General features: G+C 45.0%; 2 protein-coding genes across 4 annotated transcripts in view; both read left to right on the top strand.

Moving 5' to 3' along the window:
- LOC109072723 (tumor necrosis factor receptor superfamily member 21-like) overlaps positions 1-14,575 on the top strand; it is a 150,421-nt gene that overhangs the window by 47,611 nt on the left and 88,235 nt on the right.
- The window catches only part of LOC109072722 (adhesion G-protein coupled receptor F1-like), a 31,730-nt gene that overhangs the window by 9,547 nt on the left and 7,608 nt on the right, over positions 1-14,575 (top strand). Inside the window, exons 4-9 of one of the 3 annotated variants that reach the window (XM_042778007.1) lie at positions 4,120-4,266; positions 4,432-4,578; positions 10,661-10,807; positions 12,858-13,004; positions 13,322-13,468; positions 13,906-13,953. In XM_042778007.1, the coding sequence (XP_042633941.1) occupies positions 4,120-4,266; positions 4,432-4,578; positions 10,661-10,807; positions 12,858-13,004; positions 13,322-13,468; positions 13,906-13,953 (783 nt within the window). The remainder of the gene's footprint in view (positions 1-4,119; positions 4,267-4,431; positions 4,579-10,660; positions 10,808-12,857; positions 13,005-13,321; positions 13,469-13,905; positions 13,954-14,575) is intronic. The other 2 variants (XM_042778008.1, XM_042778009.1) reach the window with 2 other exon arrangements.

The raw sequence follows: 14,575 nt of genomic DNA, 5'->3' as shown, positions 1-14,575 counted from the left end.
GCTGCGTTTTCCAAAAGCATTGTTAAAACTAGCAGTAACTCTGAACTAATGTAAACAAAGAACGCTTCTCTGCGCTGGCGTCCTTCCACAAGTTAAGAGATTTTAAACAAACACTGTTAATACACATGCAGTTAACCAAATGAAACAATACACATTTTAATGCTATAAAAGTGTGCACAATGAGAGAAATAAACAGCAGATGTTCATGGTAACAACTTCTTTAACTTGAGCAAACACTGCTTATACACATATACATTTGTTAATAAAGTTAATAAAACGAAGACATGCATGTTTTAATGCTAGTGAATAAAAAGAAACGATCCACTCGCAAGCCTCTGCTCATCATGACAGTACCGGGATCAGTGAGCTGCGTCTCGGGCCAATGACGTCACTTCTGGGGAGGCATGTTGTACACGCCCCCATCCCTTGACTCCACCCCCACGTCAAAACAGTGCCACAAAGCGAGACGCGCAGAAAAATGAAGCGCAAAGGGAAAACGGCATCGCAAGCTCAAACTAGACTGACACGCAAAATAAAATCAGTTGCAAATAAATTAATAGATATGACCAAGGAAAATATGTATTGCAAAATAATTGCTTTCGCGTTGTTTCATTTATGTTTTGCAATTCTTTATTTTTGTTTGCAAAAAGCAAAATTATTTTCCTCAATACTTTCATTTTCGTTTGCAAAACTTTATTTTCTTTTGCAAAACTTTATTTTTTTGCATATATATACGGCATTATTTTGACTCCATACATACATCCACTCATTAGATTTTTGCTTTGGAGCGGAGAGATTTGCATCTTTTTCAAGATGCCATTTCGTCCGTGTCCTTTTGGATGCAGTAATTTCCTGCCCTCTGTCTATGGCCACGATTGCTGTCTTCAGTGTCTGGGCCTTCAGCACATTAAAGCGGTGCTCGTGGATGAGTCATGCGTCTATTGTGGGCATATGACCATGGCATCACTGGGATCGCATCTCTCTCTCCTCAAGGGGAGTGGAGCAGACCCCTCTCTCACTACCCATCCCAGTTTCTTTGCCACATGCAGAGGACCGCCGGTTAGTGCTCTGGGAGTCTAAGGTTACAGTGAGAGCTTTTCCACTGGGCCACAACCCACGGATCTCTCACTCCTTTCGCAGCACATGTCCTGTGCAGCTGCCGAGTGATTCTGCTGGGCCATATCACAGTGGTCCCAGTGTGTCATTCGGTTCACCACCGGAGGATCAGATGTCGATCGCAGCATTGGGGATGGGTTATCAGCCTCTGAGGATGAAGATTCGTCGGGGCTGCCCCCCTCGGATGTTGTCGCCACTGCCAAATCGGACCCAGAGCTGTCGGCCATGCTTGAGTGCTCACGGCTGTATGATTGGCTGCTCGATGGGGTGCGCATCTAACATCTGCTTTCTGCTCCAGTTCCTTTCTTCTGGGAGGTGCATGAAGAGGTGACGAAGTCGTTGACGGCCCCTTTTATGTCCAGAAGCTGCTCATCTCCCTTTTTGGCCTCACTACCCTCGATGGCGGGGCAGCCAGGGGGTGCGTAGACATTCCCCAGGTGGAGAGAGCGGTTGCAGTGCACTTGTGCCCGCAAAACGCCACCACTTGGAGGAATAGTCCACGTCTTCCGTCTTCCACTAAGCCAAGGCACTAAAACATAGTCACAAGGATAGTACCGACACAAGGTTGATTCAGGAGCTGCGCACAGCAACTGACTTCGCCCTCCGGGCAGCGAAAGTCACGGCGCTGTCCCTCAAGAAGGTGATGTCCACTCTGATGGCCCAGGAGTGCCACCTCTGGCTCAACCTGGCTGAGATGAGAGATGTTGACTAAGTACGCTTTCTTGACGCTCCCATCTCCCAGGCTTGCCTGTTCGGTGACACTATCGAAGACATCACCCAGCAGTTCTCGGCAGTACAAAAGCAAACTGAGGCCATACAGCACATCTTGCCCCAACCTGATCCTCCAGCTGCCACCGTTCCATCACGGGCCAACAGGCTTTGAAAGAAAGAGCAGTTTCCTTTTCTTTAGGGTTGCATGGCTAGTGGGTTGTCAGTGAGGAATTTACGGATTACTCACTCTCACCCACGACGCCCCCTATCACCAGTGGCCATGAGATCGCGGTTCAGAGACGCAACCCGATGCTTTCTGGGCCACCCAGCACAATTCTCCATCACTTCACCATTGCGGGTATGTCGACTGACCCTTTGGTGTCACTCGTACGGAGTTTGGGAGTGTGGTTTGCGCTTCCCAACCCGCTGATTCATTCGGAAGGTTCGACTCAGCTACGCGATTCAATTTGCCAGGCGACCCCCCCAAGTTCTGGGGCGTTCTCGAGACTTCAGTTGCAGTCCGAGATGACTCTGTCTTGCGTGAGGAGATTGCTGTCCTTTTGGCAAAGGATGCAATCAAGCCATTTCCCCCAGCCAAGATGAGGAAGGGGTTTTACAGCCATTACTTCATCATACCCAAGAAAAGCGGTGGCCATCGACCAATCTTGGATCTGCAAGTCTTGAATCGGGCCCTTCACAAGCTCCCATTCAAGATGTTAACACAGAAATGTATTATCAGTATATATGAGATGCTGATTTCATTTTCCAGCAGGATTTGGCACCTGCCCACACTGCCAAAAGCACCAAAAGTTGGTTAAATGACCATGGTGCTGGTATGCTTGACTGGCAAGCAAACTCACCAGACCTTAACCCCAAAGAGAATCTATGGGGTATTGTCAAGAGGAAAATCAAAAATAAGAGACCAAAAAAAGCAGATGAGCTGAAGGCCACTGTCAAAGAAACCTGGGTTTCCATACCACTTCAGCAGTGCCACAAACTGATCACCTCCATGCCACGCCCAATTGAAGCAGTAATTAAAGCAAAAGGAGCCCCTACCAAGTATTGAGTACATGTACAGTAAATGAACATACTTTCCAGAATGCCAACAATTCACTAAAAATGTTTTTTTTTTTTTTTATTGGTCTTATGAAGTATTCTAATTTGTTGAGATAGTGAATTGGTGGGTTTTTGTTAAATGTGAGCCAAAATAATCACAATTAAAAGAACCAAAGACTTCAGTCTCTGTGTATTGAATTTATTTAATACATGACTTTCACAATTTGAGTTGAATAACTGAAATAAATTAACTTTTCCATTCTAATTTATTGAAATGCACCTGTATATAAAATTTTTTTCATCTCTTCCTGTAATAAAGATGTGAATGAATGTCTTAAGACATTAGCAGTGAATCAGTCAGCACAAATGTTCCCTCTAATTTTATTTCTTGCTCCGCAAAACTTTTCTCTACTGGGCAGATATTCTGGCCTCTTGAGCAAAAACATTCTTTATACCAGACCTGTACAGTACACACACAAAAAAGTGTGTAACTTTTAACCTTAATGTGCTATTTATATTTGATTTGAACCTTGATGTAACTAAATATTGCACATTATATTATGTATTATAATATATTAAAATATGAAAAAATGTAGCAGATATTGCTCATGAACTTCAGAACAGAAAACAAACTGAAGCATTTAAATTGAGATCTGTAGGCTAAATATAAAAAGAACATGAATGTGAATTCTTATTTAGTTATCTAAGTAGAGTTTAGAGTAGTAGAGTTGCACACTACTACACCTGTGTGTGACTAAATATCTCTGAGTTTTTTTTACCGTTACCATTCAATCAAATGGTTTCCCATTTTTTGTGTGTATTCTGTGCGCGGCATATTATTCTTCTGCATGGTCGCGACATAAGAAGTGGGCGGCAGCATGCACGCAGCTTAGAGGGAACATTGGCCACCAGTAACCCTTGCAATGGTTAGCCTGTAGAAAATACATAACACATAACACATGTAAAAGTGGGTTCTAGCTTTACATGCTCTGAACTTCAATAACCTAGATTTTATGTATATATATATATATATATATATATATATATATATATATATATATATATATATATATATATATATATATATATATATAAATAAAATTGACAGCTGAATTTCTGAACTACCAGTTTCTTTTTGTCATAGATGATTCAAAGTTGGTATGCTTGAGTGATGCTGTCAGACTTGACATTTTAATCTTGTCAGCAGCCATGTTTTTATCATTTGTTTTATTTCAGATATTAATGAATGTCTCAACTCATCGTTGGTGTGTGGGCCGAATGCTAACTGTTCCAATTACAATGGAAACTATTTGTGCTCTTGTTGGGAAGGATATAACGCTACAAAGATGAATGAAACTATTAAAAGCAGTAACCCATGCACAGGTGAGATTTATTTATTTACATAATTATGTTTTTCATTACATTTTTTAAAAGGCTTCAACATCTTTTTGTCTAATTACATTTTCCTTCTAATTAGAAAATTATTTAGGCTAAATATTGAGATATTGTTCTGAAATGAGATATTGTTCTGAATTATTTCCTTTCCAGATATAAATGAATGTCAATTCAGTCCATCTGTATGTGGTCCAAATGCCAACTGCACAAATATAATTGGAAGTTACAATTGCTCATGTCTGGTTGGATTCACTGCAACACACTCAAGTCTCCCCGTCAGCATCAATAACACATGTATAGGTACATTCTATATTCAGATATTTATAAAAACGTGAGTAAAAAGTTTTGCTCATGCCTGTTATAGATTTTTAAAATTTATAAAAAAAATAATTTTTGTCAATATATAATTAAATTATATATAATTTTTTTTAAAATCTCTTCCTGTAATAAAAATGTGGATGAATGTGTTGAGACATTAGAGGTCTGTGGTCCAAACTCTCGTTCCTTATCTGTCGGTCACTACGAGTTATATCGTGACGACATTAGGGGTCTAACTTGGGAGCCCACTCATATCTAAATTTAAGAGAAAATGTCAATGAGATGAAAACCATTTCATCTTTGTGTGTGAGAGGTCGTTCCTGGTTGGTGTTACAGCACGTTACAGCGGTGTCCCTATCAGCAGCAATTCCCCTGTGTGCTTCAACTAAAAGAGCAGTTTCCTCTTAAAGAGCAAATCACCAACGATTTGCATTTTTTTCAAGATGCCATTTCGTTCGTGTCCTTCTGGATGCGGTCGTTTCCTGTCCTCTGTCGACAGCCACGATCACTGTCTTCAGTGTCTGGGCCTTCAGCACGCTAAAGCAGTGCTCCTGGATGAGTCATGCGTCTATTGTGGGCGTATGACCATGGCATCGCTGCGATCACGTCTCTCTCTCCTCAAGGGGAGTGGAGCAGACCCCTCTCTCACTCCTTCCGCAGCACATGTCCTGTGCGGCTGCCGAGTGATTCTGCTGGGCCATATCACGGCAGTTCCAGTGTGTCATTCGGTTCACCACTGGAGGATCAGATGTCGATCGCAGCATTGGGGGATGGGCTATCAGCCGCTGAGGATGAAGATTCGTCGGGGGCTGCCCCCCTCGGGTGTTGTCGCCACTGCCAAATTGGACCCAGAGCTGTCGGTCATGCTTGAGGGCTCGCAGCTGGATGATTGGTTTCTTGGCAAAGTGCGTGTCTCTCAAAGTTCCTTTCTTCTGGGAGGTGCATGAAGAGGTGATGAAGTCATGGACGGCCCCTTTTATGTCCAGAAGCCACTCGTCTTCCTCTTCCGTCCTCACAATCACGCCACTCGTATTGCTTCATATGAGACCACTTCAGCACTGGTTACACTCTCTAGTCCAGAGATTGGCATGGTGCAACAGTACACATTGTGTCACTATCACACCGATGTGTCACCGCTTATTCAGCCCCAGGACGGACCTTGCTTTTCTGCGGGCCGGGGGTGTCACAGTGTCTGGGTGGTGTTCCCTGGGTAACCACTAGATGTCATCCTTCCCCACGGTGTCGGTCACTTCCTGAACTACATTCCCCACGATCCCTGTCTCCTCATTGCACTCAGCTGTCACTGGTTAGTAATCATTGCACGCAGTCAATTCCCCATTAGCGTTTGTCATGTCCCTGTGTATTTATACCGGTCTGTCTTAGTATGTGTGACGGGGTCCTTGTTTATTCTCGTCCGTCTCTTGTCGTGCTCTAGTCTTGTGTCCTTGTTTGTTTATGTTGGATATGTTTGGTACTGACCCCTGCCTGGACTGTTTATTCTTTGGATTGCCCTTAATAAAAGACGTACTCGCATTTGGATCTCTCACCGTGTTTCCTTGTATCCCGGACGTGACAGAAGGACTCCGTCCACTTGAGATCCAGCGGTATGTCTGCTCACATTTCCTCCCCAGCCACAGAGCGGGAGAGGAGCAGTTTTGAGGGAACTCGCCTGGTGGTCTTCCGGGGAACCAGGGGAGGTCGCCGAGGAGGGAGTGGTCGAGAGGAGGTTCAACATCGCTCTCAACCATGGCCCCCCTTCGACCCTGGGCTCGTGGGGGACGGATGAGAGCCACTGTCTCACCATGGCGGATGGAGAGGGGAGAAGAAGTGCAGGTCCGCCATGGAGGCGCCACTGCCCATGATGGCCGCAGGGCCAGCGCCACGAGGCAAGATGGACGCCAGCCCAGCGCCACAGCACAGGGTGGTCACCAGCTCCACGCCACGAGGCCAGACAGTCGCCAGCCCAGCGCCAATGCCCAAGATGGCCGCTGAGACATTGTTGGATTACTTTTCCATGTTGAACCAGATCTTAGAGATGCCCAGGAGTGTTCACGTCACGGCTGCTGAGCCAGTGCCAATGCCCAAGATGGCCACCAGCCCAGCACCACAGCACAAGATGGCCGCCAGCCCAGAGCCATTGCACAAGATGGCTGCCATCCCAGGCCCCTGCACGAGTGGGCCGCCAGCCCAGCGCCACAGCACGAGATGGCCGAATCTACACCGGTGTCGCCAGACAAGAGGGCCGACTCAACGCCTGAGTCTCTGGACAAGGTACTGCCGACTCGGCGTCATAGAGGGCAGAGGAGGAGACCGGCATCGACCATTCCTCAAGGCCCGGAGGCCGTTCCCGAGCAGGCCGCAGCCGTCCCGGAGGCCGTTCCCGAGCAGGCCGCTGCCGTCCCGGAGGCCGTTCCTGAGCAGCCCGCTGCCGGCCCGGAGGAGGTTCCCGAGCAGCCCGGAGGCGGCGCCCGAGGCAGAGGCTGATACGGTGCCCGAGGCGGTTCCTGAAGCCGTTCTTGAAGCGGTGCCCGAGGCAGTTCCGGAGGCCGAGGCGGTGCCCGATGCCGTTCCGGATGCCGAGGCGGTGCCCGATGCCGAGGCGGTTCCTGAGGCCGTTCCCGAGGCAGTGCTCGATCCGGAGGCCGAGGCGGTGCCCGAGGCTGAGGCGGTGCCCGATGCCGTTCCGGAGGCCGAGGCAGTGCCCGATGCTGTTCCGGAGGCCGAGGCGGTGCCCGATGCTGTTCCGGAGGCCGAGGCGGTGCCCGAGGCTGAGGCGGTGCCCGATGCCGTTCCGGAGGCCGAGGCAGTGCCCGATGCTGTTCCGGAGGCCGAGGCGGTGCCCGATGCTGTTCCGGAGGCCGAGGTGGTGCCCGATGCTGAGGCAGTGCCCGATGCTGTTCCGGAGGCCGAGGCGGTGCCCGATGCTGTTCCGGAGGCCGAGGCGGTGCCCGATGCCGAGGCGGTGCCCGATGCTGTTCCGGAGGCCGAGGCGGTGCCCGATGCTGTTCCGGAGGTCAAGGCGGTGCCCGATGCTGTTCCGGAGGCCGAGGTGCTGCCCGATGCAGAGGCGGTGCCTGATGCTGTTCCGGAGGCCGAGGTGGTGCCCGATGCAGAGGCCGAGGCCGTTCCAGAGGCGGTGCCCGATGCCGTTCCGGAGGCCGTGACCGAGGCCGTTCCCGATGCGGGGCCCAAGGCCATTACCGATGCGGTGGCCGTTCCCGATGCGGTGCCCAAGGCGGGGTCCGAGGCCATTCCCGAGGCGGTGCCCGATCAGGAGGCCGAGGTGGTGCCCGATGCCGAGGCGGTGCCCGATGCAGTTCCGGAGGCCGAGGCGGTTCCCGATGCAGGGCCCGAGGCCATTCCCGAGGCGGTGGCCATTCCCGATGTGGTGCCCAAGGCCGAGGTGGTGCCCGAGGCGGGGTCCGAGGCCATTCCTGAGGCGGTGCCCGAGGCTTTATCAGATGCGGTGCCCGAGATGGTTCCCAAAGCCGAGGCACTTCATGTCTCCACAGACCGTCCAGAGCACCTTCACATCTCCACAGGCCGTCCAGAGCACCTTCACGTCTCCACAGGCCGTCCAGAGCACCTTCACGTCTCCACAGGCCGTCCAGAGAACCTTCACGTCTCCACAGGGGCCCCGGAATGGCAGGGACCGTCCTGGTCGCTCAAATGGCGGGTTCCTCCCTGGCCGTCTGCACAACCTGAACTGAAGGATCCTCCGTGGCCACCTGAACTGCCTGGTCCCTTGTGGGCCCCTGAACTTTCGGGTCCACCCTGGGCCCCTGAACTGACTGATCCACCTTGGCTACCGGTGGAGCCATCATTTCCTGTCCCTGTTCCCCTACATGGGCCTGGCCCTCCATCCCTCCCCCTGTTCTACCTCCACCAGTCCACCTCCCTCCTGGTCTTCTGGTTGTGTTGTTGTTGTTGTTTTTTTTGGGGGGGGGAGGGTTTCCACTTCCTGTCCCTGACGTCTTGGAGTGTCTGGTAGCCACTCCGTAGAGGGGGGGTTATGTCACAGTGTCTGGGTTGTGTTCCCTGGGTAACCACTAGATGTGTCGGTCACTTCCTGAACTACATTCCCCACGATCCCTGTCTCCTCCTTGCACTCAGCTGTCACTGGTTAGTAATCATTGCACGCAATCAATTGTCCATTAGCGTTTGTCATGTCCCTGTGTATTTATACCGGTCTGTCTTAGTATGTATCACGGAGTCCTTGTTTATTCTCGTCCGTCTCTTGTCGTGCTCTAGTCTTGTGTCCTTGTTTGTTTATGTTGGATATGTTTGGTACTGACCCCTGCCTGGACTGTTTATTCTTTGGATTGCCCCTAAATAAAGACGTACTCGCATTTGGATCTCTCACTGTGTCTCCCTGTATCCCGGACGTGACATGGGGTGCCCTTAGAACAAGTGTCCCAGCATGTTGTTGTCACGAAGTTGCCTCCAATGCGGGCTGGGGTGCTATGTGCAATGGGCAGGCAGCCTCAGGGTTCTGGACAGGACTTCGACTGCTTTGCCACATCAATTGTATGGAGTTGCTGGCAGTGCATCTAGCCTTGCGGCAGTTCTGGCTGCTGCTGCTGTACAAGCACGTGTTGGTCCGCACAGAGAACATTACAGCTGTTTCATACATCAACTGACAGGGTGGTCTACGACAGGGCGGTCTACGACAGGCATGTCACAACTCGCCCGTCATCACCTCCTCTGGAGTCAGACATGGCTCAAGTTGCTGTGTGCCATCCATATTCAAGGGGAGCTCAATCGTGCAGCCAATGCCCTTTCACAACATCTCACTTTCCCTGGAGAATGGCGACTCCATCCCCAGGCAGTTCAGCTGATTTGGAGTTGATTCGGGGAAGCTCAAGTCAACCTGTTTGCTTTCCACGAGTTCTCCCACTGCCAGCTGTACTATTCCCTGACCCAGGCCCCTCTGGGCATGGATGCACTGGCACACAGCTGGCCCCGGGCTCTGCACAAGTATGTGTTTCCCCCAGTGAGCCTCCTCACACAGGCACTGTGCAAGATCAGGTAGGATGAGGAACAGATCCTGCTGGTTGTGTATTACTGGCCCACCCCGACCTGGTATTCGAGGCAAGCCTATACTTTGAAATGGACTCTGTTCACAAATTGGTTTTCTTCTCACCGAGAAGACCCCTGTAGATGCTCGATTAGAGTCGTGCTTTCTTTCCTGTTAGAAAGATTGAAGCGTAGGCTGTCACCCTCCACCTTGAAAGTGTATGTTGCTGCTATTGCAGCACATCACGATGCAGTTGACGGCCAGTCCCTGGGGAAGCATGACCTGATCATTAGGTTCCTGAGGGGTGCCAGAAGGTTAAATCCTCCTAGGAGACCCCTAATACCCTAATAGGATCTCTCTCTTAAATCAGTCAAGCTAAAGTTCAGCTCTCCTGATCGCACTCACTTCCATCAAAAGGGTCGGGGACCAAGCATTTTCGGTAATTGAAGTGTGCTCCCTTCCAAGATCAGGTGGTGGACCTGCAAACACTGCCCTCGGAGGATACAGATCCAGCCTTGGCGTTGATGTGTCCCGTAAGAGCTGTACGCGTATACGTGGACCGCACCCAGAGCTTCAGAAGCTCTGAGCAGCTCGTTGTCTGAGGTCAGCAGAAAGGGAAGGCTGTCTCCAAGCAGAGGCTGGCCCACTGGATAGTAGATGCCATTGCCTTGGCGTACCAATCCCTCTCTGGCGGACATCTGTCGAGCTGTGGGCTGGGCGACACCTAACACCTTCACAAGGTTTTACAACCTTCATGGAGAGCCGGTTTCTTCCTGTGTGTTGGGTAACAAGGTAATCGGTAGGAAGATCTGGCTCAGTGTCTGACTTGCTGCGCCATTCCCTTCACACTGGGATGTGTGCGCCTTTCTTCTCCCAGTAGAGTAAATAACAGTAACCTGTGCACAGTTGTGATTCATTTATTAATTTGCATTATAATGTTTTTCAGATATCAAAAGATATTTTTTTTTCCAATTACATGTGTTTTTGTAATTAAAACATTATTTTAATGTTGAGATATTATTCTAAAATGTGTTATTTACTTTCAAGATATAAATGAATGTCAATTCAGTCTACCCGTATGTGGTCCAAATGCCAACTGCACAAATCAGTTGGGAAGTTACAAATGCTCATGTCTGGATGGATTCACTGCAACAAACTCAAATCTCACCATCAGCATCAATAACACATGCACAGGTATATTCTATATTTAGATATTTGTATAACATGAAGTTTTGCTCACATGCCTGTTATTGTAAATTCAGGCACACAAAGCATAAGGATAGATGAAATAGATATCACAAACAGTAGCTTCAATAATATATATATATATATATATATATATATATATATATATATATATATATATATATATATATAGATTCATTTTTTATTAATATGTATATTTCATTTTTATTTTCAGATTTTTAATTCATATGTGAATATGACATTATTTTTATGAAATTATACTCTAAATAAGAAACTAAAACTGCCGGTAGGTGGCAGTAAATTTCATTTATTCATTCATTAATTTGATTTGTTCAAACTGCTGATTCATTCAGGAATGAAGAAAATGGCTCTCTTTATGAATGGCACCTTGAATCATTGGTTCACCCCACTGTTCTATAATAGAGAACTGGATTGCTAATGATGTCATAAAAGTGAGGCACTGCACCTCCAAATTGGCATTCTCTAGTATTCTCATACATTCAATTGAATTAATGGGAAATTGTACAACTTTAATGAGAAAACATCATCTAAAGAGTCAGCGTTTTTATATCTGAAGTTTCACTGTACATTCTTACAACACAAATGTCTTGAGCATGTAGTAGCCTAAATTGTTTAATGTCGGGAATTTCCCCTCTGTATTAAAAAGTTACGTATCATATTAACTACAGTAGTGAACATCAGATGAACAGACGGACAAGATCCTTAACATATGTATTACAAATGATTCATTCTCAAATCTGAATAAAGATTTATGCTTTTTATAAAGCATGTACTTTAATTTGCCTTGTACATTCACCGTTTATATAATTATGTTTTAATAATTTTATTGGTACAGTAGGCTAACTACAAACGTTTCAACAATGATTTCGTTAACAGCATGCATTTTTAAGCAGTTAATAATTTAAACGTTGATTAAATTAATAAATAATTAAACATACATAACATTTTACTCCTATGGAAACTGAAATGCTAAGTAAAACACTATAGAATTTGCACAATCTTGAGGAGTCTGAAATACATGTTACTCAATCAGGACAAATGTTACACACATCATAACATCATTCAGAGAAATAACGCTGACAACATATGGTACGGACTTAAAGACACAAGCTTTATTTCCAAGATAATGACTGGTAATATTTACTGTATATTCAAATCAATTTCTGATACTAATACCAGATATATGTTAATTTTTAATATTTCCTACATTATTACATAAGCAAATATTTTGCGTCAGTGTTGGAAATGTGCAGCAGACACACCCACCTAAATGACTTTAATATATTGCTTATCCTGCTTGAAAAGACCATAAACATTGCAGATTGTGTGTGAAGTAACAATTAATTTACATACACATATCCTAAAAAACAATCCTATGTGACTGATATACATCAGATCGGGTGATTTTAGGTCAAGGTTTTAGCTGTCAGTCAATTATGCTCTCTGCTGGTAGGGAATTGTAAGATGGCTGCTCGAACACTTCCGGTAGCTTCACCGCCGAATGGCAGTTTAGAACTATAAAGGATATAGAAAATACATAACACGTAACACCAGTTAAAGAAGTGTTATGCAGGGTTAGACGATGGCAAGTTGACGTGGATCCAGGTGAAGATAAGGTTTATTGACTAAATAAAGTTAAAAAAAAACACAGTTACACAAGGAAACACAGAGCTGGAGCCAACTAGGGAACCAAGGCAAGAGCATCTACAGAGAGACAACAAGAACAAGACAAACACAGGGGTATACATACACAAGGTAACAATGATAACAAGCAGGGGAGCTAAAGATTAACTATGGCGATTAAAGAGGGACCCTAGATCAGCAAACTAGAAAACAGTGGAACCAAAGGCAAACAGGAAGTAAGCACAGAAACAATAGCAATACAAAACACTTAACTTATAAGTCCTTAAACACAAGACAGGGGAAACACAAACATGGGATTTTGACTAGTGTGTTCTAGCTTTACATATCTTTACTCTGAACTTCAATAATAATGTTTTAAGATTTTTTATTTCAGATTTTAATGAATGTCTCAACTCATCGTTGGTGTGTGGGCCGAATGCTAACTGTTACACTTACAATGGAAACTATTCATGCTCTTGTTGGAAAGGATATAATGCTACAAAGATGAATGAGACTATAAATTACAGTAACCCATGCATAGGTGTGATTCATTTATTTGGATTATCATGTTTTTCAGATATCAAAACATATTTTTTTTCCAATTACATTTGGTTTTGTAATAAGAACATTATGGCCTGGTTTCACAGACAGGGCTTAGACTAAAACAGGATTAGGCCATAAAAAGGCACTGATATATTTTAAGATCAGTCAGAGCAAGTTACTTTCAGTTGAAACAGATCAGACTTAGATTTTAGTCTGGGATTAGGTTTAAACCTTGTCTGTGAAACCGGGGGTTTTTAATGTTAAGATATTATTCTTAAATTTGTTATTTACTGATATAAATTTGTTATTTTACAGATATAAATGAATGTCTGTTCAGTCCATCTGTATGTGGTCCAAATGCCAACTGCACAAATAAGATGGGAAGTTACAGTTGTTCATGTCTGGATGGATTCACTGCAACAAACTCAAATCTCACCATCAGCATCAATAACATATGTACAGGTACATTCTTTATTTAGATATTTGTGTAACATGAAGTTTTGCTCACATGCCAGTTATTGTAAATTCAGACACACAAAGCATAAGGATAGATGAAGTAGATATTACAAAAAGTAGCTTCAGAAATATTTTTTTTTCTTTTTTTCATGTTCTTTTTTTTTCCTTTTTCTTTTTAATTTTTGGGTGTGGCCCGAATGCTAACTGTTCCAATTACAATGGAAACTATTCATGCTCTTATTGGGAAGGATATAATGCTACAAAAATGAATAAAACTATTAATAGCAATAATCCATGGATAGGTGCACTTCTTTTATTTGCATAATTATATTTTTCAGTTTTTTTTTTAAACATCCTTTTTCTAATTTTCGAAAGGATACAGTCCATTTTCATATGAAATTTAAAGTTCATTTCAAAGTCATGTCAGTTTTCTTCAATTCCAGTATCACCACCAACAACAGCTCCAACAAGAACAAACACAACAACAACAGGTATGCCCAGTAAAACGAAATCTGAGATACAGCACAACAACTGTGTGAAGATGTTGAAGATTAGTATTGAGAACTGTTCCTAAAACATATCCATTCAATGCACACTTTAGTTTATTGCCACAAAGAAAGAGCTGAGGTTAGGATCTAAATGCAGCTGTCCTTTTATTAAATATATACATGAAACAAACACTGGAATAATACAACTAGAAAACCCAAGGAAACCATGGGTCTGTTCTTCGTTCATCACTTAATACATCTGAGATGATTTAACAGATGCTAGATCTTTTCATCATGATAACTGATCTCTGGCTAATTTGGTTCTTCAAACAAGTTAGTGGATTGGATTAAAATATCTTCATTAAATTGTCTGATATTACTGCGTGTTGACATGTTTATTGGAAAGGGAAAGATTTATCGGTACTCAAAACCATGATCAGCAATATAGTGATTGGCTGGCGGCAAGACAGCACTGTAATGACATCATATAATTGAGATCAAGAAAACAGCCTAGCAAGTAAAATGACATAAGAGATCTAATAGATAATAAAAAATAAAAAAAACATTTTTGCATATGCGTTTGTATTTTTCAGTGCCAAAAGTAGGACCGGATTTGTTATATGTG

The sequence above is a fragment of the Cyprinus carpio genome, chromosome A20, assembly GCF_018340385.1.
Source record: "Cyprinus carpio isolate SPL01 chromosome A20, ASM1834038v1, whole genome shotgun sequence".
Taxonomy (NCBI): domain Eukaryota; kingdom Metazoa; phylum Chordata; class Actinopteri; order Cypriniformes; family Cyprinidae; genus Cyprinus; species Cyprinus carpio.
This window is presented reverse-complemented; position numbering and strand designations above follow the sequence as displayed.